The sequence below is a fragment of the Bombina bombina genome, chromosome 4 (genome assembly GCF_027579735.1).
Source record: "Bombina bombina isolate aBomBom1 chromosome 4, aBomBom1.pri, whole genome shotgun sequence".
NCBI lineage: Eukaryota > Metazoa > Chordata > Amphibia > Anura > Bombinatoridae > Bombina > Bombina bombina.
Window position 1 is genome coordinate 528025142 of NC_069502.1, and position 26438 is coordinate 528051579.

General features: G+C 41.6%; 1 protein-coding gene across 3 annotated transcripts in view; it reads left to right on the top strand.

Moving 5' to 3' along the window:
• Positions 1-26438, top strand: part of SENP6 (SUMO specific peptidase 6) — a 611027-nt gene that overhangs the window by 245400 nt on the left and 339189 nt on the right. For all 3 annotated transcript variants that reach the window (XM_053710452.1, XM_053710454.1, XM_053710455.1), the window contains one exon: positions 7174-7552. In XM_053710452.1, the coding sequence (XP_053566427.1) occupies positions 7174-7552 (379 nt within the window). The remainder of the gene's footprint in view (positions 1-7173; positions 7553-26438) is intronic.

The window sequence follows — 26438 nt, forward strand, 5'->3', positions numbered from 1 at the left end:
TGGATATGACATGTGAGGGGAGGAGTTATATAGCAGCTCTGCTTGGGTGATCCTCTTGCAACTTCCTGTTTGGAAGGAGAATATATCCCATAAGTAATGGATGACCCGTGGACTGAACACACTACAAGAGAAATAAATTTATCAGGTAAGCATAAATTATGTTTTTGGTCACGCCCTATGAATGCTTGTCCCTCTCATTGGTCATCTGGGAGATGCCTCCCTGATTGGCTCTGTATGGATTCCAATAGTTAATTTATTTGGCTGTCATACCAGTTACAATCCACTAGGGGGCAGCAGACAACCAGCAAATCCAGTCTCTCCATTCATCACTGCTAATCCAAATATCTCCCTATATAATGATTATTTAGCATACTATAACTTACTGCATTAATCACTTACAATATTGATTATAGATGGGGTAATATAATGCAATTTTTCTGATTTTTTTAAGACCACATATGAATATATTCCACTTATAATATATATGTGTTTAAAACCATATTTTCTATGAAATGATTCAAACATGACTACAATATTTTCATCCTGGATTCACTTTCTTTCTTCATCCATCCCCTCAACATCACATACATACCTTGAGATCAGCAAATATATGTGGTTTTCACACAATTATATCTACATTGGATTATTATGCAATACAGATTAATATTTCATATCTGTATATCTCTCTTTGAGAGTATAAAATACACAGGATATCATTTAAAATACCAATGATATATGTACTTCTTTGATGCCTGAAAGATGAAAAGAAATAGGTTATTAAAATTGGATATTTTTAAATTGTAAAACATTGTATTCTTCCAAAAGTAAATAGGTTAAGACATTTTGAAATCTTAAATCATGGTTTCTATGTTTTCAAGGGACACATGGCTGGGCAGGATGTGTATGGAGCTTACCAGGGGATCATTTAACATATAGTTGGTAACAGCTACAACTCCTTGAAAATGTTTGTAGATTCAGCCATTCCCCCAGACAGACCATCTATTCTCCACAGGGGCCTGTGAGTTCATTACTCATTTTGGGCAGGAAACTCCATATATGGACCTACACATCTGAGGGTTCCAAAATGCTAATTTCTTTTACAAGATATGATGAGTCCACGGATTTCATCCTTACTTGTGTGATTAAACCTCCTGCCAGCAGGAAGTGGCAAAGAGCACCACAGCAGAGCTGTATATATAGCTCCTCCCTTCCCCTCCTCCCCCAGTCATTCTCTTTGCCTGTGTTAGTTATAGGAAGAGGTAAAGTGAGGTGTTCGTTTAGATTCTTCAATAAAGAAGTTTTTTATTTTAAAATGGTGCCAGTGAATACTATTTTTCTCAGGGAGAAATCGTCAGTGTATACCTTCCCAAGAGGAGTGGGGACATTTTATTTTTTTGCCCTGATGTTGATGATCTTAGCAAACGTTATCTAAGATCCATTCTGGTTCTCACAGAGCAGCTGAAGGTGGTGTAAGAAAAATCTTCAGTGTGGAGAACGATGTCATGCTACAAGCACCATTGAGGTATGTTCAGTCTTTTGTTTTCTGGGGAGACTTGATACATCAGAACAGACTGACAATATCCCTAGCTGGGGAGGGGTTAGCAGTATGCACTATAGGAAAATGGTGTACCTGGATTCCCAGTTATTTTCATTTTATTACAAATCATCAGGGAGGAACAAGGAGTTCCTTAGCGATGACAGAAGTATCAAAGATTATTCGGTGGGCGGAAGCTCACTCTTGTTATCTGTCAGCAATCTACATCCCAGGAGTGGACAACTGGGAAGTGGACTATTTAAGCAGACAGACGTTTCATCCGGGGGAGTGGGAACTCCATCTGGAGGTCTTTACCACTCTGATTCTCAGATGGGGCAGACCGGAATTGGATCTGATGGCGTCTCATCAGAATGCCAAGCTTCCAAGATACGGATCCAGGTCGAGGGATCCTCAGGCCGAACTGATAGATGCCTTTGCAGTGCCTTGGTCGTTCAACCTAGCTTATATGTTTCCACCGTTTGCTCTCCTTCCCCGGGTGATTGCTCGGATCAAACAGGAGAGGGCTTCAGTAATTCTAATTGCGCCTGCGTGGCCTCGCAGGACTTGGTATGCCGATCTAGTGGACATGTCCTCTCTGCCGCCGTGGAAACTTCCATTGAGGCAGGACCTTCTCATTCAGGGACCCTTCCATCATCCGAATCTAGTTTCTCTGCAGCTGACTGCTTGGAGATTGAATGCTTGATTTTATCCAAGCGGGGGTTCTCTGATTCGGTCATTGATACTTTGATTCAGGCACGTAAGCCTGTTACTAGAAAGATCTTCCATAAGATATGGCGTAAATATCTTCATTGGTGCGAATCCAAGGGTTACTCGTGGAGTAGAGTTAGGATTCCCAGGATTCTGTCTTTTCTCCAAGAAGGATTGGAGAAAGGGTTATCAGCACGTTCCTTAAAGGGACAAATCTCTGCTTTGTCAATTTTACTACACAAATGGTTGGCAGATGTTCCAGACGTTCAATCTTTTTGTCAGGCTCTAACCAGAATCAAGCCCGTTTTTAGACCAATGGCTCCACCCTGGAGTTTGAATTTAGTTCTTAATGTTCTTCGAGGGGTTCCGTTTGAACCCATGCATTCCATAGATATTAATTTATCTTGGAAGGTTTTATTTTTGGTTGCTATTTCTTCTGCTCGTAGAGTTTCTGAGCTTTCAGCGTTACAATGTGACTCGCCTTATCTTATCTTACATTCTGATAAGGTGGTTTTACGTACCAAACCTGGGTTTCTTCCTAAGGTTGTTTCAAATAAGAATATTAATCAGGAAATTGTTGTTCCTTCATTATGTCCTAATCCTTCTTCTAAGAAGGAGCGTCTGTTGCATAACTTGGATGTGGTCCGTGCCCTGAAGTTTTACTTGCAGGCGACTAAGGAATTCTGTCAATCATCTAAATTATTCATTGTGTTTTCTGGAAAGCATAGGGGTCAGAAAGCTACGGCTACCTCTCTTTCTTTTTGGCTGAAGAGTATCATCTGTCTGGCATATGAGACTGCTGGACAGCAGCCTCCTGAAAGGATTACGGCTCATTCTACTAGGGCTGTGGCTTCCTCATGGGCATTTAAAAACGATGCTTCTGTTGAACAGATTTGCAAGGCTGCAACTTTGTCGTCTCTTCACACTTTTTCCAAATTTTCCAAATTTGATACTTTTGCTTCTTCTGAGGCTATTTTTGGGAGAAAGGTTCTTCAAGCAGTGTGGTGCCTTCCGTTTAGGTTCCTGTCTTGTCCCTCCCTTTCGTCCGTGTCCTGTTGCTTTGGTATTGTATCCCACAAGTAAGGATGAAATCCATGGACTCGTCATATCTTGTAAAAGAAAAGGAAATGTATGCTTACCTGATAAATTTGTTTCTTTTACGATATAACAAGTCCACGGCCCACCCTGTCATTTCTAAGACAGGTATGTACTTATTTTTTTATTTTACTTCAGTCACCTCTGCATCTTTGGCTTTTCCTTTCTCTTACTAACTTCGGTCGAATGACTGGGGGAGGAGGGGAAGGGAGGAGCTATATATACAGCTCTGCTGTGGTGCTCTTTTGCCACTTCCTGCTGGCAGGAGGTTTAATCCCACAAGTAAGGATGAAATCCGTGGACTCGTCATATCGTAAAAGCAACAAATTTATCAGGTAAGCATAAATTTCCTTATTTACCTTGAAATGGTTCACTTTTTCTTATCTATTCAACAGTCTAAGCCTTTGTTCTTTCTGAAATAATTATGCAAGTAATTCCTTTGAGTGAGAGAGGGGGCTGGTTTACACACACTGACTTTTGGAGTTTTATAAATTAAATGAATTATTTGGTGTACACAACCATATATATTTATTAAATAATATATATATACACACATATATACATACATACATACATATACCATTCAATAACATTCACAGATCTTCTGACATTTCTAAACTTCCTGATATTCACTGTATCAAACCCGTTATTCAATCTATTTCTCCTCCATGGAGATTCAACTTAGTTTTTACGTTTTTTTCAGGCTCCTTTTGAGCCTATGTATTCTCTGATTATTAATTACTTTCTTGGAAAGTGCTATTTATTTTCTATATCTTCTATCTATCTTTTCTGCTAGAAGAGTTTCTGAATTGTCTGCTTTCTTTTGTGTTTTGAGGACTTCTTTTACATTTTTACCTAAAGTTGCAAATTCTAACAACATCAATAAGGAATTTGATGTTCCTTCTTTGTGTCCTAATTCTAAGAATGCTCTTGTAAGGTTTTCTCATTCTTTGGATGTGGTAAGAGCTTTGAAATATTATGTTGAGGCTATTTAAGATTTCAGAAAGACTTCTAGTTTATTTGTTATTTCTTCTGGCTCCAGGAGAGGTCAGAAAGCCTCTGCTATTTCTCTGGCTTTTTTTGATTGAAACTTTTGTTTCACAAAGCTTATTTGAAGGCGGGACAGTCTCCGCATTAGAGAATTACAGCTCATTTTACTAGATCAGTTGCCTCTGTCTTCTTGGGTTGTCAAGAATGAAGCTTCAGTTGATTAAATTTGCAAAGCAGTCATTTGGTTTTCCTTTGCATACTTTTTCTTAATTTTACTATTTTGTTGTGTTTGCTTTTTCGGAAACAGTCTTTAGTAGAAAGGTTCTTCAGGCACTTAACTTAGTTTGATTCTAGTGTCTTTGATTTGAGTTTTTTTGAAATTTTTTAAGAAAACTTATTTATAGTTTGGATTTAATTTCTCAGCGGATTTAGCTGTTTTTATCCCTCCTTCTCTAGTGACTTGTGGATTTCCACATCTTGGGTATTATATCCCATACGTCACTAGATCATGGACTCTTGCCTCTTACATGAAAGAAAACATAATTTATGTAAGAACTTACCTGATAAATTAATTTCTTTTATAGTGGCAAGAGTCCATGAGACCCACCCTATTTTTGGTGGTTATAATTTTTTTGTATAAAGCACTTTATTTTTTCCAGTTCCCCTTTTTGTATGCTTTTTACACCTCACTTTTTGGCTACACGTTAAACTAAGGTATGAGTGAGGTGGGAGGTGTATTTATAGGCATTTTGAGGTTTGGGAAACTTGCCCCCTCCTGGTAAGAATGTGTATCCCATACATCACTAGCTCATGGACTCTTGCCACTATGAAAGAAATTAATTTATATAAATATATATATATATATATATATATATATATATATAGAGAGAGAGGGAGAGAGAGAGAGAGAGAGAGAGAGAGAGAGAGAGAGAGATATGTATCTCTGTTAAAGCCCTCTGCCTTTTTTCCTGAGACCGCATATCTTTGAGCCCTTATAACTTTTTTTGTGCAATAGATTCTTTAATCATTTTTATCAGATAGTGTAAGTGTACTTTGCAATGTATTTTTTTTTTTTTTTTTTTTGTGACACTTTTTTGTTTAGCAAAACCATTAACCAGAGCTCTAAGGAAGTGGTAATCATTCTAACATAAATCGTGATTGCACTCAAGCGATCACATTTACTTTCAACTTTTAATACGAGCGGAAATCCCGACACATGCAAACATCCCAATATACCCCTTATACCTGGTTTTCTGTTCTAATAGGACTGTTGAAACCCCTTGCACTCTTCCTCTACATCTAGAAATACTGGTTCATGGTCTTCTTTTTTTATCTGGATGTATGTCTAATAGCATGGGGCTGAACACAGTAGTTTGGACTCTATGATCTGTTTATAGATACTCTTTTGCAAGAACATAAACTGTCCTCATCTTTAGCCATCTTAAGTCTGCAATGTATTTTCAACATGGATGTAGGCACTTGACATTTTATAGAGGTCTCGGCTTTATTTTATTTTAATGGAATCAGATGGAAGCAGAATCTGTTGGTACAGCAATTGTTTAACGCAGGTATGGGGAACCTTGGCCCTAGAGGTTTCAGAACTACATTTCCCATGATGCTCAACTGGACTTCAGAGTGCCTAAGCATCATGGGTAATGTAGTTCTGAAACATCAGGAGTGCCAAGGTTCCCCATCCCTGGTTTAACGCAATGGCTTTATATTCCTTTAAAATTAACGTCTTTAGTACCCCTTGGATTTGCACTACAGGAATCGAACAATGAAGGCAGTTTTCCTTTAGGTTATCCCTTCAACTAGATGAGTCTCTGAACTGCATACTCCATCATTCTGTTCATCTTATTTGGCCTTTTCTTGGGATAAGGTGGTTCTCCAGCCAGTCACACAATTTTTCTGTTTCTCATGTCTTAAAACACATCACTTATTTTATTCTGATTAAAGGCCATTACAACTCGAAAAAAGACAACTATTCACCTTGGATGTGTTTTGATTTCTAGACATTTATGTTAGTCACACAAAATATGGAAATATAGGAGAGGCATCTGTGCCACTGGGGCTTTAAACCTACTCTAGTATGGCAGTATCCACTTCTTGGGTATCTACAGCAGATCTGTCCTCAAATCACTACACTATTACAAATTAGATGTCTGTGCCTCTGTTGAAACAACATTTGAAAAGAATATTCTCTGTTTTGTAATGTCCTGTTACAAAAACTTTTTCTTTCAACAAGATTTCAATTTGAATAACCTGTTTTTATCTTGCCTTCTGCTTGGTGATTTTTAGTTAGGATTTTCTAAAATGAAATTGTTTAATTTTCCAAAGGATGACAAGAAAAACAATTTGTGTAGAGGTATAAAAAAGTAATAGTAAACTAGTAGGGCCTTAAAGGTTTGTATTATCTAAACACTAGGACAGGTAAAATCATTTGCTGTGTATGTCTGGTATTTATGGAGAATGTGAGTTTTGTTTGAAATTTTGCCACCCACTTTCTGCAGAACACATGGGTTTTGATCTTTTCTTTTGGAACTTTAACCAACTGACTAGAAAATTAGGTGTCTTCCCTGCTGAGAAGAAGAGGTGAAAGAACACAAGGTTTAAAAATACTTACATTTCCTCATGCACTGGTTACAGTTGTGTTTTATTTATTTATTTGTGGTTTTAAATTTTAGTTTAAAAGATTTTTTAACTATCTAATTCCACTCATTTTTACAACAGCTCAGCCTCGGTCTGTGGGGAATAAAGCAAGTGCAAATGCTGATTCTCACTAAACTGCGGAAAATATTATTAATGGTTGATGTTTGCATTTTTATTTAAGTTTCTGCCTTTTTTAGGTTATGGAACCTGATCAACGGTGTCAACATTGTACAACTTGTATAAAAGAAAATAAAAGTAGGACAAAATGCCAAAGCTGTGGAGATGCACAAAGACTTTTCAAACAAACAGATTCATTAAATAAATCAGCGGCTCCCTTATCTCGGATTTCAATTCACCATACTTTAGCAGGAGAAAAAACTGTAAACGTAGGATTAAATGCTAAGAACTTTTATAGCTTAACGCAAGTGAAGCCTTCACTTGACATCATAGTGAAAAGTGACTCTCTTGGGTGGAAACCGTTTTCATCAAATGGAAAAAGTGGACTTTCCAGTGAAGCAAAAAGTGCAAACATTATAAAGCTGAGAGGTGCCAGATCATCGGAACCAAATGATACAAGTAAGCACATCCTTTTATTTACTAGCTGAATGAGTGTGATCTTTTTATCCATACACAACATATTTATAACTCCTTGAAGTAAAAGATAATCAGAAGTCATCTTGAAATGTTTGATTTTACTGTTGTATGGTCAGTTTTACAACTTTCAATTGGTTAATGTTTACTGTCCTCTTAATGAGTGCCTTTGCATTTATACTTGGTTTGTGCAGTTACTGAACTGCCAATTAGATGTAAACCCTTTTGTTTGAAAAAGAATAGGCCTTTTCAAAAGAGGGGGACACATTTTCCCTAAGATGTGATGCAAATAATCACCATAAAAATGTAGCAGCATCAACAATGAAGTTGGGTCTTTGATGGAGCCCCTGTCTTGACAATTGACCCCTCACTTAAAATGGGAGAATTTATCAGAGGAAAGTTTTAATGAGGAGTTAGGGAATGAGACCTAATATTTGTAGGGGGTAAATTCCCTCTTGAAGTTGGGATCCCATATCTAAATTTACATTAAATCTTCATAGTACTAGATAGAGCTGCAACAACTAATTGATATAATTGATAATAATCTATTATGAAAATAGTTGTCAACAAATCTCATTGATTATTTGGTCTGCGATCAGTTGGTCTGTGCACGGCACCAGCTGCTTCACTCAAATGAGCTCCTGCACATGGTATTGTGTTTTATGGTTATGTCCATAGCCTAAAGGACGTCTACAGACGTTTACTTTTCACTTTTTCATGACAGTATGAGTTTATAACTACTCCTGGCTTATGTATAACTCAGTAATAATAGTAGTCATCATTTGGATTGTTTATATTAAATCAGGGGATTTGGGAATATGCTTTGCATGATATAGTGCCAAGCTTGTTGTTTACACCTAGCCCTAGATTGATGGGAGTTATTTGAATTGATGTGCACTGTTATCTGTTTGCACAATTATTAATGGATTGCTTGCTATTGCTGATAATATTTACTGTATAGATAAATGTGTAAGGCTTTGTACTTTTATTGAGATATATATATAGTCCTTAGCACTTTTGACTCTCTTTAATTGTTGTTTTTAATAAATTGTGATATGTACCAGATTCAACCTCTATCGATATATATCTGTTGTTTTAAGAGCGAGCTAGATATTTTTGCCCTAACCTTATAGCTGGTTATTTACCATTGCATATAGATATCCAGGATATGTTTGTTAGAATAAAGTCCAGGCTTACTTTGTTGGGAGGCCTTTTGCCAAGGAGTAAAACACTTTGCATTGGTGGAAAGCTAACAAAGATAAATATCCCACCTTGGCGAAATTGGCAAAACCCTTCTCCTTCATCTCTGGTGCAGGCAAATAGCTTGCAAAAAGAGAGCCATCCTCAGCCAGTAGTATGTGGACATGTTGACATTTTTGGCATTTCAAGGCAAAGTTTCTGAAAGAGTGAATAACAGAATTTTATAAACAGTGATAGTCTATCTCTTAAAAAATTCTACCTATTTTCAAACAGTTTGTGGTTTTGTTTTGTTTAATTATAAAAATGTGATCTGCTGCTTAAAAATTGAACAGTTGTGTTAATGAAAAGTTTTAGTCTGAAGTTTATATTTCTCCAACATTGGTGTGTCCGGTCCACGGCGTCATCCTTACTTGTGGGAATATCTCTTCCCCAACAGGAAATGGCAAAGAGTCCCAGCAAAGCTGGCCATATAGTCCCTCCTAGGCTCCGCCCACCCCAGTCATTCTCTTTGCCGTTGCACAGGCAACATCTCCACGGAGATGGTTAAGAGTATGTGGTGTTTAGTTGTAGTTTTTTCTTCTACTATCAAGAGTTTGTTATTTTAAAATAGTGCTGGTATGTACTATTTACTCTGAAACAGAAAGAGATGAAGAATTCTGTTTGTGAGAGGAAGATGATTTTAGCAGACAGTAACTAAAATCCTTTGCTGTTTCCACATAGGACTGTTGAGATGAAGTAACTTCAGTTGGGGGAAACAGTTAGCAGACTTTTCTGCTTAAGGTATGACTAGACATATTTCTAACAAGACTGTGTAATGCTGGAAGGCTGTCATTTCCCCTCATGGGGACCGGTAAGCCATTTTCTTAGTCTCAAGCAGAATAAAGGGCTTAATATGGGCTATAAAACTGGTTGACACTTTTATGGGCAAAATCGATTGCTTTATTTGGGCATTTTATACATGTTTATGCTGGTATTTCACATTTATAAACTTGGGGAACGTTTTTTAACGTCAGGCACTATGTTAGACACCTTTTCCAGTCAGGAAGGGCCTTTCCAGTTGTAGGCTGAGCCTCATTTCTCCAACATTGGTGTGTCCGGTCCACGGCGTCATCCATTACTTGTGGGATATGCTCCTCCCCTACAGGGAAAGGCAAGGAGAGCACACAGCAGAGCTGTCCATATAGCTCCCCCTCTAGCTCCACCCCCTAGTCATTCTCCTTGCCGCTCTGAACAAGTAGCATCTTCTCGGGGATGGTGAGGAGTTTGTGGTGTTAGTTGTAGTTTTTTATATCTTCTATCAAGAGTTTGTTATTTTAAAATAGTGCTGGCTTGTACTATTTACTCTACAACAGAAAAGTGATGAAGATTTCTGTTAAGAGGAATATGATTTTAGCACAAGTAACTAGAATCCATTGCTGTTACCACGCAGGACTGTTGAAACCAGAGAACTTCAGTTGGGGGTAACAGTTTGCAGACTCATCTGCTTCAGGTATGACTAGTCTCCTTCTAACAACACAGGCTAATGCTAGATGACAGTCATTTTTCCCCTCAGGGAAAATGGTAAGCCATTTTTCTTTCACCTCAGCAAAAAAGATAACAGGCTTCCCCTTTTTGATTTTTATGCTGGTAGACACTGTTAGGGGCAAAATCGATTGGTTTTTATTACAATATCATGGCATTTGAACTGTTTTATAAGCTCATATACACTTGGGAACGTTTTTTATTGATCTGGCATGTTTTAGACACCTAAATCTAGTCAGGAAGGCCCCTTCACTCTAGTGTGCTGAGGGAGGAAGCCTCATTTTGGTGCTTCAGCTGTGCAGTTGATTTCAAGGCAGTGCATGCAGTTTTCATGTGAGAGGGTCCTGTGACTCAGAAAGTGACTCCAGAAGGCTTATTTCTGTGGATGATTGACCCCTAAGGAAGGTAAAATGCTGCAGCAATACTGTAGTAGGGATTGTAGTGTATAAAAACGGTTAAATCCAACAATTAGCTCTGGTTTGCTTGTTTTAAGAGCTAGAGTCTCCATATTTGCTGTGCAATACTTTCTAAGCATTAAGACACTAGGGTCCAAATTTCATAAAAATCGGATATTGCCTTCATAGTTTTTTGAACATTCAGAAATAAAGTGTGTAATTTTATTATTTAAAGAGACAGTAACGTTTTTGTTTAAAATCGTTTTTATTGCATTGTTTGCCTGCCTAAATCTGTTTAACATGTCTATGCCATCAGATAACCTATGTTCTGTGTGTGTAGAGACAAATGTGTTCCCCCTTTGAGTGTTTGTGATAATTGTGCCATAGCGTCCAAACAAAATAAGGACAGCTCTGTTACATTTCATAATGTTGCCCAAGATAATTTATCTAATGAAGGTAGTGAGGATAATTCTACATCCTCTCCTTCTGTGTCTACACCAGCTTTGCCCGCGCAGGCGACACCTAGCGCGCCAGTGCTTATTTCTATGCAACAATTAACAGCAGTAGTGGATAATTCTATAGCAAATCTTTTATCCAAACTGCCAGCATTTCAGAGAAAGCGTGATTGTTCAGTTTTAAATACAGATAAAAAAAGGATGAACAATCAGACGCTGACGATGCCTTATCTATTTTACCCTCACATCAATCAGAATTGGCTGTGAGGGAAGGGCTGTCTGAGGGTGAAATTTCAGACTCAGGAAAAATTTCTCAACAGGCAGAACCTGATATAGTAGCATTTAAATTTAAGCTAGAACATCTCCGCACTTTGCTTAAGGAGGTATTAGCTACTCTGGATGACTGTGATTCTGTAGTAGTACCAGAGAAGTTGTGCAAATTGGACAAATTTTTAGAGGTCCCAGTGCACGAAGACGCTTTTCCAATACCCAAGAGGGTAGCGAGCATAGTGGATAAGGAGTGGGAGAAGCCAGGTTGTACCCTTTGCCCCACCTCCTATATTTAAGAAAATGTTTCCCATAGTAGACCCTAGAAGGGACGCATGGCAGACGGTCCCGAAGGTTGAGGGAGCTGTTTCAACACTAGCGAAGCGCACAACTATTCCTATAGAGGACAGCTGCGCTTTCAAAGATCCTATGGAAAAAATTGTAAGGATTGCTTAAAAAGATTTTTGTTCAACAAGGGTTCATCTTTCAACCAGCTACGTGTGTTATTACTGTCACTTCAGCGGCGTCCTTTTGGTTCGAGGAACTAGAAAGGTCGCTCCAGAAAGAGACTTCCTATGAAGAAGTCATGGACAGAATTCACGCATTAAAGTTAGCTAATTCCTTTATATTGGATGCCGCTTTTCAAATAACGAAATTGGCGGCGAAAAACTCAGGTTTTGCTATAGTAGCGCGGAGGGCGCTTTGGCTAAAATCCTGGTCGGCAGATGTGTCGTCCAAGACTAAGTTACTTAATATTCCTTTCAAGGGTAAGACCCTTTTTGGGCCGGAATTGAAGGAAATTATTTCAGACATCACTGGGGGTAAGGGCCATGCCCTCCCACAGGATAGGCCTTTTAAGGCTAAGAACAAGTCTAATTTTCGTTCCTTTCACAATTTCAGGAACGGACCGGCTAATAACTCTACTGCCGCTAGACAAGAAGGTAACGCGGCCCAGCCCAAACCCGCTTGGAAGCCCATGCAAGGCTGGAACAAGGGTAAACAGACCAAGAAACCTGCTGCTGCTACCAAGACAGCATGAAGGGGTAGCCCCCGATCCGGGACCGGATCTGGTAGGGGGCAGACTATCTCTCTTCGCTCAGGCTTGGGCAAGAGATGTTCCGGATCCCTGGGTACTAGAAATAGTCTCCAAGGGATACCTGCTAGAGTTCAAGGGACTTCCTCCAAATGGAAGATTCCACCTGTCTCACTTATCTTCAGACCAGATAAAGAAACAGGCATTCTTACATTGTGTAAGAGACCTATCAAAGATGGGAGTGATAAACCCAGTCCCCTCCGGGGAACAAGGTCTAGGTTTTTACTCAAACCTGTTTGTGGTTCCCAAAAAAGAGGGAACTTTCAGGCCAATCCTGGATTTAAAGATATTAAACAATTTCCTCAGAGTTCCATCCTTCACGTGGCTCTTCCATTCGGTTTAGCCACCGCTCCCAGAATTTTCTCAATGGTGCTAGGGTCCCTTCTAGCGGTCCTAAGGCCGAGGGGCATCGCTGTAGCACCTTATCTAGACAACATCCTAATCCAAGCGTCGTCTCTTTCCAAAGCGAGGGCCCACACAGACATTGTGTTGGCTTTTCTCAGATCTCACGGGTGGAAGGTGAACATAGAAAAGAGTTCACTGTCACCGTCCACAAGGGTTCCGTTTCTGGGAACAATAATAGATTCTATGGAAATGAAGATCTTCCTGACAGAAGTCAGAAAGTTAAAGCTTCTAAACGCTTGTCGAGTTCTTCATTCTATTCCTCAACCCTCCATAGCTCGGTGCATGGAAGTAATAGGACTAATGGTCGCAGCAATGGACGTGGTTCCTTTTGCTCGAATTCATCTAAGACCATTACAGCTGTGCATGCTCAATCAGTGGAATGGGGACTATACAGACTTGTCTCCCCAAATTAGAGTAGACCAGGTAACCAGGGACTCACTTCTCTGGTGGTTGACCCAGGATCACCTGTCTCAGGGAATGAGTTTCCGCAGACCGGAGTGGGTCATTGTCACGACCGACGCCAGCCTCTTGGGGTGGGGCGCGGTCTGGGACTCCCTGAAAGCTCAGGGCCTATGGTCTCGGGAAGAGTCGCTTCTCCCGATAAACATTTTGGAACTAAGAGCAATATTCAATGTGCTCCTGGCTTGACCTCAGCTAGCGAAAGCCAGGTTCATAAGATTTCAGTCGGACAACATAACGACTGTTGCGTACATCAATCATCAGGGGGGAACAAAGAGTTCCCTAGCGATGAAGGAAGTAACCAAGATCATCCAATGGGCAGAGAATCACTCCTGCCATCTATCTGCTATTCACATCCCAGGAGTAGACAACTGGGAGGCGGACTATTTGAGTCGTCAGACTTTCCATCCGGGGGAGTGGGAACTCCACCCGGAGGTCTTTGCTCAGTTAACCCAATTATGGGGCATTCCAGACATGGATCTAATGGCGTCCCGTCAGAACTTCAAGATTCCTTGTTACGGGTCCAGATCCAGGGATCCCAAGGCGATTCTAGTGGATGCATTAGTGGCGCCTTGGTCGTTCAACTTAGCGTATGTGTTTCCACCGTTTCCTCTCCTTCCCAGGCTCATAGCCAGGATCAAACAGGAAAAGGCCTCAGTGATTCTGATAGCTCCTGCGTGGCCACGCAGGACTTGGTATGCAGACCTGGTGAATATGTCATCGGCTCCACCATGGAAGCTACCTTTGAGACAGGATCTTCTAGTACAAGGTCCATTCGAACATCCAAATCTAGTTTCTCTGCAGCTGTCTGCTTGGAAATTGAACGCTTGATTTTATCCAAACGTGGGTTTTCGAATTCTGTGATAGATACTCTGGTCCAAGCCAGAAAACCTGTGACTAGAAAGATTTACCATAAAATATGGCGTAAATATATCTGTTGGTGTGAATCCAAGGGACTCTCCTGGAGTAAAATAAAAATTCCAAGGATTCTCTCCTTTCTCCAATAAGGTTTGGATAAAGGGTTGTCCGCTAGTTCTCTAAAGGGACAGATTTCTGCTTTATCTGTCCTGTTACACAAACGACTGGCAGCTGTGCCAGATGTACAAGCTTTTGTTCAGGCTTTGGTTAGAATCAAGCCTGTTTACAGAACCATGACTCCTCCTTGGAGTCTAAATTTAGTTCTTTCAGTTCTTCAAGGGGTTCCGTTTGAACCTTTACATTCCATAAATATTAAGTTATTATCTTGGAAAGTACTGTTTTTGGGTGCTATTTCTTCTGCTAGAAGAGTTTCTGAATTATTTGCTTTGCAGTGTAATCCACCCTATCTGGTTTTCCATTCAGATAAGGTTGTTTTGCGTACTAAGCCTGGTTTTCTTCCAAAAGTTGTTTCCAACAAGAATATTAACCAGGAAATAGTTGTTCCTTCTCTGTGTCCGAAACCAGTTTCAAAGAAGGAACGTTTATTACACAATTTAGATGTTGTTCGTGCTTTAAAGTTCTATTTAGAAGCAACAAAAGATTTTAGACAAACCTCATCTTTGTTTGTCGTTTACTCTGGTAAGAGGAGAGATCAAAAAGCTACTGCTACCTCTCTCTCTTTCTGGCTAAAAAGCATTATCCGATTGGCCTATGAGACTGCCGGACGACAGCCTCCTGACCGAATCACAGCTCACTCTACTAGGGCTGTGGCTTCCACATGGGCCTACAAGAACGAGGCTTCTGTTGATCAGATATGTAAGGCAGCGACTTGGTCTTCACTGCACACTTTTGCCAAATTTTACAAATTTGATACTTATGCTTCTTCGGAGGCTATTTTTGGGAGAAAGGTTTTGCAAGCCGTGGCGCCTTCCGTTTAGGTAACCTGATTTGCTCCCTCCCTTCATCCGTGTCCTAAAGCTTTGGTATTGGTTCCCACAAGTAAGGATGACGCCGTGGACCGGACACACCAATGTTGGAGAAAACAGAATTTATGCTTACCTGATAAATTACATTCTCCAACGGTGTGTCCGGTCCACGGCCCGCCCTGGTTTTTTAATCAGGTCCGATGAATTATTTTCTCTTAACTACAGTCACCACGACACCCTATGGTTTCTCCTATTTTTTCCTCCTGTCCGTCGGTCGAATGACTGGGGTGGGCGGAGCCTAGGAGGGACTATATGGCCAGCTTTGCTGGGACTCTTTGCCATTTCCTGTTGGGGAAGAGATATTCCCACAAGTAAGGATGACGCCGTGGACCGGACACACCGTTGGAGAAAGTAATTTATCAGGTAAGCATAAATTCTGTTTTCTATTGTAAGATGTATCGTCTCCACAGATTCATCCTTACTTGTGGGATATTCTCCTCCCCTACAGGAAGTGGCAGAGAGAGCACCCACAGCAGAGCTGTCTATATAGCTCCCCCCTTAGCTCCACGCCAGTCATTCTCTCTGCTTGCTTAACTGCTAGGAAGGGCAAGAGGAGTGTGGTGACAAAAATGTTAGTTTTTTATTTTCTCAAGCAAAAGTTTGTTATTTTAAATGGTACCTGTGTGTACTATTTACCCTCTGGCAGAAAAGGGATGAAGATTTCTGCAAGGAGGATTATGATCTTAGCACTTTGTAACTAAGATCCACTGCTGTTCTCACAAGGGCTGAAGAGTACAGGAAAACTACAGTTGGGGGAACGGTTTGCAGGCTAAGCTGCATATGAGGTATGTTCAGTCTATATTTTTCTAGACAGACTGTGTTGATTCTAGAAAAGGCTGGCATTATTCCCATGAGGGAAGGGTAAGCTGTATTCAGACTCTTTGATAGGAATTTCAGCTTGCTTAAAGGCTCATTAGTTACTGGTGACACTGTTAAAAAACAAAAACAAAAAAAAAACGTTTTTGTTTCTTCAGTGAATGATGCAATTATAACTTTTTTTGAAGGGACTAAAGGGGTCATTGTGGCTTGTTTTTTTTGTTTTTTTTAACCCACATGGTTAATTAAGAAACACTCTGGTGTTTGATAGGCCTCAAAACATCGAGTGAGGTGGGAGTGGCCTATTTTCGTGCATCAGTTGCACAGTTTCTTTTCCTCAGAGACATCTAACTGCTTCTCCTGAGGTTCCTGCTGTGTTGTGGCAAGGTGCTGAAGGTCATTTTTTTACCGGTTTTGACGTTTTTTCAATCCGGTTTTGCCATTAAGGAGTTAATTGTTTATTTGCATAGCTGTGCAAAGTCACTAAGTCTTTATGATGCTACTGTAAAAATTTCATTAAGTTTACTGCTTTTTTACACTGTTTTGCAGAATTTGTGCAACTTATTTTCTCTTAAAGGCACAGTACCGTTTTAATTCTAAGTGTTATTTACTTTGATTACAGTGTTTTCCAAGCTCGCTTGTTACATTATTAGCCTGTTTAACATGTCTGACACCAAGGAAAATCCTTGTTCAATATGTTTGGAAGCCATTGTGGAACCCCCTCTTAGTATGTGTCCCAATTGTACTGATATGTCTATAAACTATAAAGAACATATATTAGCACTCAAAAATAGAGCAATAGATGATTCTCAGTCAGAAGTAAATGAGGGTTCGCCATCTAGCTCTCCCCAAGTGTCACAACCAGTAACGCCCGCTCAAGTGACGTCAAGTACCTCTAGTGCGTCAAATTCTTTTTACTTTACAGGATATGGTCACAGCTATGAATACAACCTTCACAGAGGTTTTATCTAAACTGCCTGGTTTACAAGGAAAGCGGGACCGCTCTGGGTTTAGGAAAAATGCTGAGCCGCCTGACGCTTTAGTAGCCGTATCTGGATAGACCAGGTATTCCGTTCTCTCCCCCTCTTGTTTTTAAGAAAATGTTTCCTGACACCATGCGGGACTCATGGCAGACAGTTCCTAAGGTGGAGGGAGCTATTTCTAATCTGTCTAAGCGTACAACTATACCTATAAAAGACAGTTGTGCTTTCAAAGATCCTATGGATAAAAAATTAGAGGGTCTCCTGAAGAAATTTTTTGTTCATCAGGGTTTTTCTCTCCAACCTATTGCGTGCATTGTTCCTGTAACTACTGCAGCTGCTTTCTGGTTTGAGGCTCTAGAAGAGGCTCTTCAGATGGAGACTCGATTAGAGGAGATTATGGACAGAATTAAGGCCCTTAAGTTGGCTAATTATTTTATTACTGATGCCGCATTTCAACTGGCTAAATTAGCGGCAAAGAATTCAGGTTTTGCCATTTTAGCACGCAGGGCGTTATGGCTTAAGTCCTGGTCTGCTGATGTGTCATCTAAATCTAGACTTTTGAACATCCCTTTCAAAGGAAAGACCCTATTCGGGCCTGAACTGAAAGAGATTATTTCAGACATCACTTGAGGGAAAGGTCATACCCTTCCTCAGGATAGATCAAATAAGATGAGGACCAAACAAAATAATTTTCGTTCCTTTCGGAACTTTAAGAGTGGTCCCGCTTCAGCTTCCTCTGCTTCAAAGCAAGAGGGGAATTTTGCCCAATCCAAGTCAGTCTGGAGACCTAACCAGGCTTGGAACAAGGGTGAACAGGCCAAGAAGCCTGCAGCTGCCTCTAAGACAGCATGAAGGGGTAGCCCCCGATCCGGGACCGGATCTAGTAGGGGCAGACTCTCTCTCTTCGCTCAGGCTTGGGCAAGAGATGTTCACGATCCCTGGGCTTTAGAAATTGTGTCCCAGGGATATCTTCTGGAATTCAAAGACTCCCTTCCAAGGGGGAGATTTCACATTTCTCGACTGTCTGTAAACCAGACAAAGAGAGAGGCGTTCTTACGCCGTGTAGAAGACTTACATACCATGGGGGTGATCCGCCCAGTCCCAAAAGAGGAACAGGGGCTAGGATTCTACTCAAAAATGTTTGTGGTTCCCAAAAAAGAGGGAACTTTCAGACCAATCTTGGATCTCAAAATTCTAAACAAGTTCCTCAAAGTTCCATCATTCAAGATGGAGACTACATCTACATATCCCTATTCACAGAAATCATCATCAATTTCTCAGATTCGCCTTTCTAATCAGGCATTACCAGTTTGTGGCCCTTCCCTTCGGGTTGGTCACGGCTCCAAGAATTTTCACAAAGGTGCTAGGGTCCCTTCTGGCGGTTCTACGACCACGGGGCATAGCACTTATCTAGACTAGATCTTAATTCAGGCGTTGTTTTTCCAGCTAGCCAAGTCTCACACAGACATCGTGTTGGTTTTTCTGAGATCTCACGGGTGGAAGGTGAACATGAAAAAGAGTTCTCTCTTACCAGAGTTTCCTTTCTAGGGACTCTGATAGATTCGGTAGAAATGAAAATATTTCTGACGGAGGTCAGAAAATCAAAACTCTTAACCTCTTGCCGAGCTCTTCATTCCATTCCTCGGCCATCAGTGGCTCAGTGTATGGGGGTAATCGGACTCATGGTAGCGGCAATGGACATAGTTCCTTTTGCCCGCCTACACCTCAGACCACTGCAACTATGCATGCTCAAAACAATGGAATGTGGATTATGCAGATTTATCTCCTCAACTGCATCTGGACCAGGAGACCAGAAATTCTCTTCTCTGGTGGTTGTCTCAGGACCACCTGTCTCAGGGAATGTACTTACGCAGGCCAGCGTGGCTCATTGTAACAACAGATGCCAGCCTACTAGGCTGGGGTGCAGTCTGGAACTCCCTGAAAGCATAGGGCTTATGGTCTCGGGAGGAATCTCTTCTTCCGATAAACATTCTAGAACTGAGAGTGATATTCAATGCGCTTCAGGCATGGCCTCAGCTTGCTGCGGCCAAATTCATCAGGTTTCAGTCTGACAACATCAGGACTGTAGCTTATATCAATCATCAAGGAGGAACAAGGAGTTCTCTAGCGATGATGAAGGTAACCAAAATAATCCGATGGGCAGAGGATCACTCTTGCCATCTCTCAGCAATCTACATAGAGAACTGGGTGGCGTAGAGAACTGGGAGGCGGATTTCCTAAGTCTTCAGACTTTTTCATCCGGGGGAGTAGGAACTCCATCCGGAGGTATTTGCTCAGCTGATTCAGCTATGGGGCACACCAGAATTGGATCTGTTGGCATCCCGTCAGAATGCCAAACTTCCTTGTTACGGGTCCAGGTCCCGGGATCCCAAGGCGGTGCTGATAGATGCTCTAGCAGTGCCTTGGTCCTTCAATCTGGCCTATGTATTTCCACCGTTTCCTCTCCTCCCACGTCTGGTTGCCAGAATCAAGCAGGAGAGAGCTTCAGTGATTCTGATAGCAACCTGCGTGGCCACGCAGGACTTAGTATGCAGACCTAGTGGATATGTCCTCGGTTCCACAGTGGACTTTGCAAATGAGGCGGGACCTTCTAATCCAAGGTCCTTTCACGCATCCAAATCTAGTTTCTCTGCGTCTGACTGCTTGGAGATTGAACGCCTGATTCTATCAAAGCGTGGTTTCTCTGAGTCGGTCATTGATACCCTGATTCAGGCTAGAAAGCCTGTCACCAGGAAGATCTATCATAAGATTTGGCGCAAATATCTTTATTGGTGTGAATCCAAAGGTTACTCGTGGAGTAAGATTAGGATTCCTAGAATATTGTCTTTTCTCCAAAAAGGTTTGGAGAAGGGATTATCAGCTAGTTCCCTTAAGGGGCAAATATCTGCTTTGTCTATTCTAATACACAAACGTCTGGCAGATGTCCCAGACGTTCAAGCATTTAGTCAGGCTTTGGTCAGAATTAAGCCTGTGTTTAAACCTGTTGCTCCGCCATGGAGTTTGAATTTAGTTCTTTAAGTTCTTCAAGGGGTTCCATTTGAACATATGCATTCCATAGTAGCTATCTCTTCGGCTCGAAGAGTTTCTGAGCTATCTGCTTTACAGTGTGATTCCCCTTATCTTATTTTCCATGCAGATAAGGTGGTTTTGCGTACCAAACCTGGGTTTCTTCCTAAGGTTGTTTCTAATAAGAATATCAATCAAGAGATTGTTGTTCCTTCACTGTGTCCTAATCCTTCTTCAAAGAAGGAACGTCTATTGCACAATCTTGATGTGGTTCGTGCTTTAAAGTTCTATTTACAAGCAACTAAAGATTTCCGTCAAACATCTTCATTGTTTGTTGTTTATTCTGGTAAGCGGAGATGTCAAAGGGCTACGGCTACCTCTCTTTCCTTTTGGCTGATAAGCATCATCCGATTGGTCTATGAGACTGCTGGACAGCAGCCTCCTGAAAGAATTACTGCTTATTCTTCTAGAGCTGTGGCTTCCACATGGGCCTTTAAAAATGAGGCTTCTGTTGAACAGATTTGTAATGCGGCGACTTGGTCTTCGCTTCATACTTTTTCCCCATTTTACAAATTTGATACTTTTGCTTCTTCGGAGGCTATTTTTGGAAGAAAGGTTCTACAAGCAGTGGTGCCTTCCGTTTAAGGTTCCTGTCTTGTCCCTCCCTTCATCCGTGTCCTAAAGCTTTGGTATTGGTATCCCACAAGTAAGGATGAATCAGTGGACTCGATAAATCTTACAAGAGAAAACATAATTTATGCTTACCTGATAAATTTATTTCTCTTGTGATGTATCGAGTCCACGGCCCGCCCTGTTTATTAAGACAGGCATATATATTTTTTATTTTTAAACTTTCAGTTACCACTGCACCCTATAGTTTCTCCTTTTTCTTCCTAGCCTTCAGTCGAATGACTGGGGGGTGGAGCTAAGGGGGTTGCTATATAGACAGCTCTGCTGTGGGTGCTCTCTCTGCCACTTCATGTAGGGGAGGGGAATATCCCACAAGTAAGGATGAATCCATGGACTCGATACATCACAAGAGAAATAAATTTATCAGGTAAGCATAAATTATTTCTCCAACATAGGTGTGTCCGGTCCACGGCGTCATCCTTACTTGTGGGATATTCTCTTCCCCAACAGGAAATGGCAAAGAGCCCAGCAAAGCTGGTCACATGATCCCTCCTAGGCTCCGCCTACCCCAGTCATTCTCTTTGCCGTTGTACAGGCAACATCTCCACGGAGATGGCTTAGAGTTTTTTAGTGTTTAACTGTAGTTTTTCATTATTCAATCAAGAGTTTGTTATTTTCAAATAGTGCTGGTATGTACTATTTACTCAGAAACAGAAAAGAGATGAAGAATTCTGTTTGTATGAGGAAAATGATTTTAGCAACCGTAACTAAAATCCATGGCTGTTCCACACAGGACTGTTGAGAGCAATTAACTTCAGTTGGGGGAACAGTGTGCAGTCTCTTGCTGCTTGAGGTATGACACATTCTAACAAGACGATGTAATGCTGGAAGCTGTCATTTTCCCTATGGGATCCGGTAAGCCATTTTTATTAAGATAGTAAATAAGGGCTTCACAAGGGCTTATTAAGACTGTAGACTTTTTCTGGGCTAAATCGATTCATTATTAACACATATTTAGCCTTGAGGAATCATTTATTCTGGGTATTTTGATATGATTATATCGGCAGGCACTGTTTTTGACACCTTATTCTTTAGGGGCTTTCCCTAATCATAGTCAGAGCCTCATTTTCGCGCCGGTAATGGCGCACTTGTTTTTGAGGACAGCATGGCATGCAGCTGCATGTGTGTGGAGCTCTGATACATAGAAAAGTCTTTCTGAAGGCATCATTTGGTATCGTATTCCCCTTTGGGCTTGGTTGGGTCTCAGCAAAGCAGATTCCAGGGACTGTAAAGGGGTTAAATATAAAAACGGCTCCGGTTCCGTTATTTTAAGGGTTAAAGCTTCCAAATTTGGTGTGCAATACTTTTAAGGCTTTAAGACACTGTGGTGAAATTTTGGTGAATTTTGAACAATTCCTTCATACTTTTTCGCAATTGCAGTAATAAAGTGTGTTTAGTTTAAAATTTAAAGTGACAGTAACGGTTTTATTTTAAAACGTTTTTTGTGCTTTGTTATCAAGTTTATGCCTGTTTAACATGTCTGAACTACCAGATAGATTGTGTTCTGAATGTGGGGAAATCAAGGTTCCTTCTCATTTAACTATATGTATTTTATGTCATAAAAAATTTAGTAAAAATGATGCCCAAGATGATTCCTCAAGTGAGGGGAGTAAGCATGGTACTGCATCATCCCCTACTTCGTCTACACCAGTCTTGCCCATACAGGAGGCCCCTAGTACATCTAGTGCGCCAATACTCCTTACTATGCAACATTTAACGGCTGTAATGGATAATTCTATCAAAAACATTTTAGCCAATATGCCCACTTATCAGCGAAAGCGCGACTGCTCTGTTTTAGAAAATTCTGTAGAGCATGAGAACGCTGATGATATGGTTTCTGAAGGGCCCCTACACCAGTCTGAGGGGGCCAGGGAGGTTTTGTCTGAGGGAGAAATTTCAGATTCAGGAAACATTTCTCAACAAGCTGAACCTGATGTGATTAATTTTAAATTTAAGTTGGAACATCTCCGCGCTCTGCTTAAGGAGGTGTTATCCAATTTGGATGATTGTGATTATCTGGTCATTCCAGAACCACTATGTAAAATAGAAAAGTTCTTAGAGGCCCCGGGGCCCCCCGAAGCTTTTCCTATATCCAAGCGGGTGGCGTACATTGTTAGTAAAGAATGGGACAGGCCCGGTATACCTTTAGTACCTTCCCCCATATTTATAAAATTGTTTTCCTATAGTCGACCCCAGAAAGGACTGATGGCAGACAGTCCCCAAGGTCGAGGGGGCGGTTTCTACTCTACACAAGCGCGCCACTATACCCATAGAAGATAGTTGTGCTTTCCAAGATCCTATGGATAAAAAGTTAGAAGGTCTGCTAAAGATGTTTGTTCAGCAAGGTTCCCTTCTACATCCAATTGCATGCATTGTCCCTGTCACTGCAGCCGCGTGTTTCTAGTTTGATGAGCTAGGAAAGGCGATTATTAGTAATTCTTCTGCTTATGAGGAGATTATGGACAGAATTCGTGCTCTTAAATTGGCTAATTCTTTCACCCTAGACGCCACCTTGCAATTGGCTAGGTTAGCGGCGAAAAAATTCTGGGTTTTGCTATTGTGGCGCAGAGCGCTTCGGTTAAAATCTTGGACAGCGGATGCGTCTTCCAAGAACAAATTGCTTGACATTCCTTTCAAGGGGAAAACACTCTTTGGCCCTGACTTGAAAGAGATTATCTCTGATATCACTGGGGGCAAGGGCCACGCCCTTCCTCGGGATAGGTCTTTTCAAGACCAAAAATAAACCTAAGTTTAAGCAGGAAGGTAATACTTCTCAAGCCAATCCAGCCGGGAGACCTATGCAAGGCTGGAACATAGGAAAGCAGGCCAGGAAACCTGCCACTGCTACCAAGACAGCATGAAATGCGGGCCCCCGATCCGGGACCGGATCTGGTGGGGGGCAGACTCTCTCTCTTCGCTCAGGCTGGGGCAAGAGATGTTCTGGATCCTTGGGCGTTAGAAATAGTCTCCCAAGGTTATTCTCTGGAGTTCAAGGGGCTTCCTCCTAGGGGGAGGTTCCACAGGTCTCAGTTGTCCTCAGACCACATAAGAAGACAGGCATTCTTACATTGGGTAAAAGACCTGCTAAAAATGGGAGTGATTCATCCTGTTCCATTAGGAGAACAAGGGATGGGGTTCTACTCCAATCTGTTCATAGTTCCCAAAAAAGAGGGAACGTTCAGACCAATCTTCGATCTCAAGATCTTGGACAAGTTTCTCAAGGTTCCATCGTTCAAGATGGAAACCATTCGAACACTTCTTCCTTCCATCCAGGAAGGTCAATTCATGACCAAGGTGGATTTCAAGGATGCGTATCTACATATTCCTATCCACAAGGAACATTATCGGTTCCTAAGGTTTGCATTCCTGGGCAAGCATTTCCAGTTCGTGGCGTTTTCTTTCGGATTAGCCACTGCTCCTAGGTTTTTCTCATAGGTACTAGGGTCCCTTCTGGCGGTGCTAAGACCAAGGGGCATTGCTGTAGTACCTTACTTGGACGACATTCTGATTCGAGCGTCGTCCCTTCCTCAAGTATAGGCTCACACGGACATTGTCCTGGCCTTTCTCAGATCTCACGGATGGAAAGTGAACGTGGAAAAGAGTTCTCTATCTCCGTCAACGAGGGTTCCCTTCTTGGGAACTATAATAGACTCCTTAGAAATGAGGATTTTTCTGACAGAAGCCAGAAAAACAAAACTTCTAGACTCTTGTCGGATATTTCATTCCGTTCCTCTTCCTTCCATAGCGCAGGGCATGGAAGTGATAGGTTTGATGGTAGCGGCACTGGACATAGTTCCTTTTGTGCGCATTCATCTAAGACCATTACACTGTTCATGCTCAGTCAGTGGAATGGGGACTATTCAGACTTGTCTCCGAAGATACAAGTAAATCAGAGGACCAGAGACTCATTCCGTTGGTGGCTGTCCCTGGACAACCTGTCACAAGGGATGACCTTCTGCAGACCAGAGTGGGTCATTGTCACGACCGACGCCAGTCTGATGGGCTGGGGCGCGGTCTGGGGATCCCTGAAAGCTCAGGGTCTTTGGTCTCGGGTAGACTCTCTTCTACCGATAAATATTCTGGAACTGAGAGCGATATTCAATGCTCTCAAAGCTTGGCCTCAGCTAGCGAGGGCCAAGTTCATACATCAACCATCAGGGGGGAACAAGGAGTTCCCTAGCGATGGAAGAAGTGACCAAAATCATTCTATGGGCGGAGTCTCACTCCTGCCACCTGTCTGCTATCCACATCCCAGGAGTGGAAAATTGGGAAGCGGATTTTCTGAGTCGTCAGACATTGCATCCGGGGGAGTGGGAACTCCATCCGGAAATCTTTGCCCAAGTCACTCAACCGTGGGGCATTCCAGACATGGATCTGATGGCCTCTCGTCAGAACTTTAGAGTTCCTTACTACGGGTACAGATCCAGGGATCCCAAGGCGGCTCTAGTGGATGCACTAGTAGCACCTTGGACCTTCAAACTAGCTTATGTGTTCCCGCCGTTTCCTCTCATCCCCAGGCTGGTAGCCAGGATCAATCAGGAGAGGGCGTCGGTGATTTGGATAGCTCCTGCGTGGCCACGCAGGACTTGGTATGCAGATCTGGTGAATATGTCATAGGCTCCACCATGGAAGCTACCTTTGAGACGAGACCTTCTTGTTCTAGGTCCGTTCGACCCACTCCAGCTGACTGCGTGGAGATTGAACGCTTGATCTTATCAAAGCGAGGGTTCTCAGATTCTGTTATTAATACTCTTGTTCAGGCCTGAAAGCCTGTAACCAGAAAAATTACCACATAATTTGGTATATCTGTTGGTGTGAATCTGCAGGATTCCCTTGGGACAAGGTTAAGATTCCTAAGAGTCTATCCTTCCTTCGAGAAGGATTGGAAAAAGGATTATCTGCAAGTTCCTTGATGGGACAGATTTCTGCCTTGTCCGTGTTACTTCACAAAAAGCTGGCAGCTGTGCCAGATGTTCTAGCCTTTGTTCAGGCTCTGGTTAGAATCAAGCCTGTTTACAAAATTTTTGACTCCTACTTGGAGTCTCAACCTAGTTCTTTCAGTTCTTCAGGGGGTTCCGTTTGAACCCTTACATTCCGTTGATATTAAGTTATTATCTTGGAAAGTTTGTTTTTGGTTGCAATTTCTTCTGCTAGAAGAGTTTCAGAATTATCTGCTCTGCAGTGTTCTTCTCCTTATCTGGAGTTCCATGCAGATAAGGTGGTTTTGCGTACTAAACCTGGTTTTCTTCCAAAAGTTGTTTCTAACAAAGACATTAACCAGGAGATAGTTGTACCTTTCTTTGTGTCCTAATCCAGTTTCAAAGAAGGAACGTTTGTTGCACAACTTGAATGTAGTTCGTGCTCTCAAATTTTACTTAGCAGCTACTAAGGATTTTCAGACAAACTTTGTCTTTGTTTGTTGTTTATTCTGGTAAACGGAGAGGTCAAAAAGCAACTTCTACCTCTCTCTCCTTCTGGATTAAAAGCATTATCCGATTGGCTTATGAGACTGCCGGACGGCAGCCTCCTGAAAGAATCACAGCTCACTCCACTAGGGCTGTGGCTTCCACATGGGCCTTCAAGAACGAGGCTTCTGTTGATCAGATATGTAGGGCAGCGACTTGGTCTTCACTGCACACTTTTACCAAATTTTACA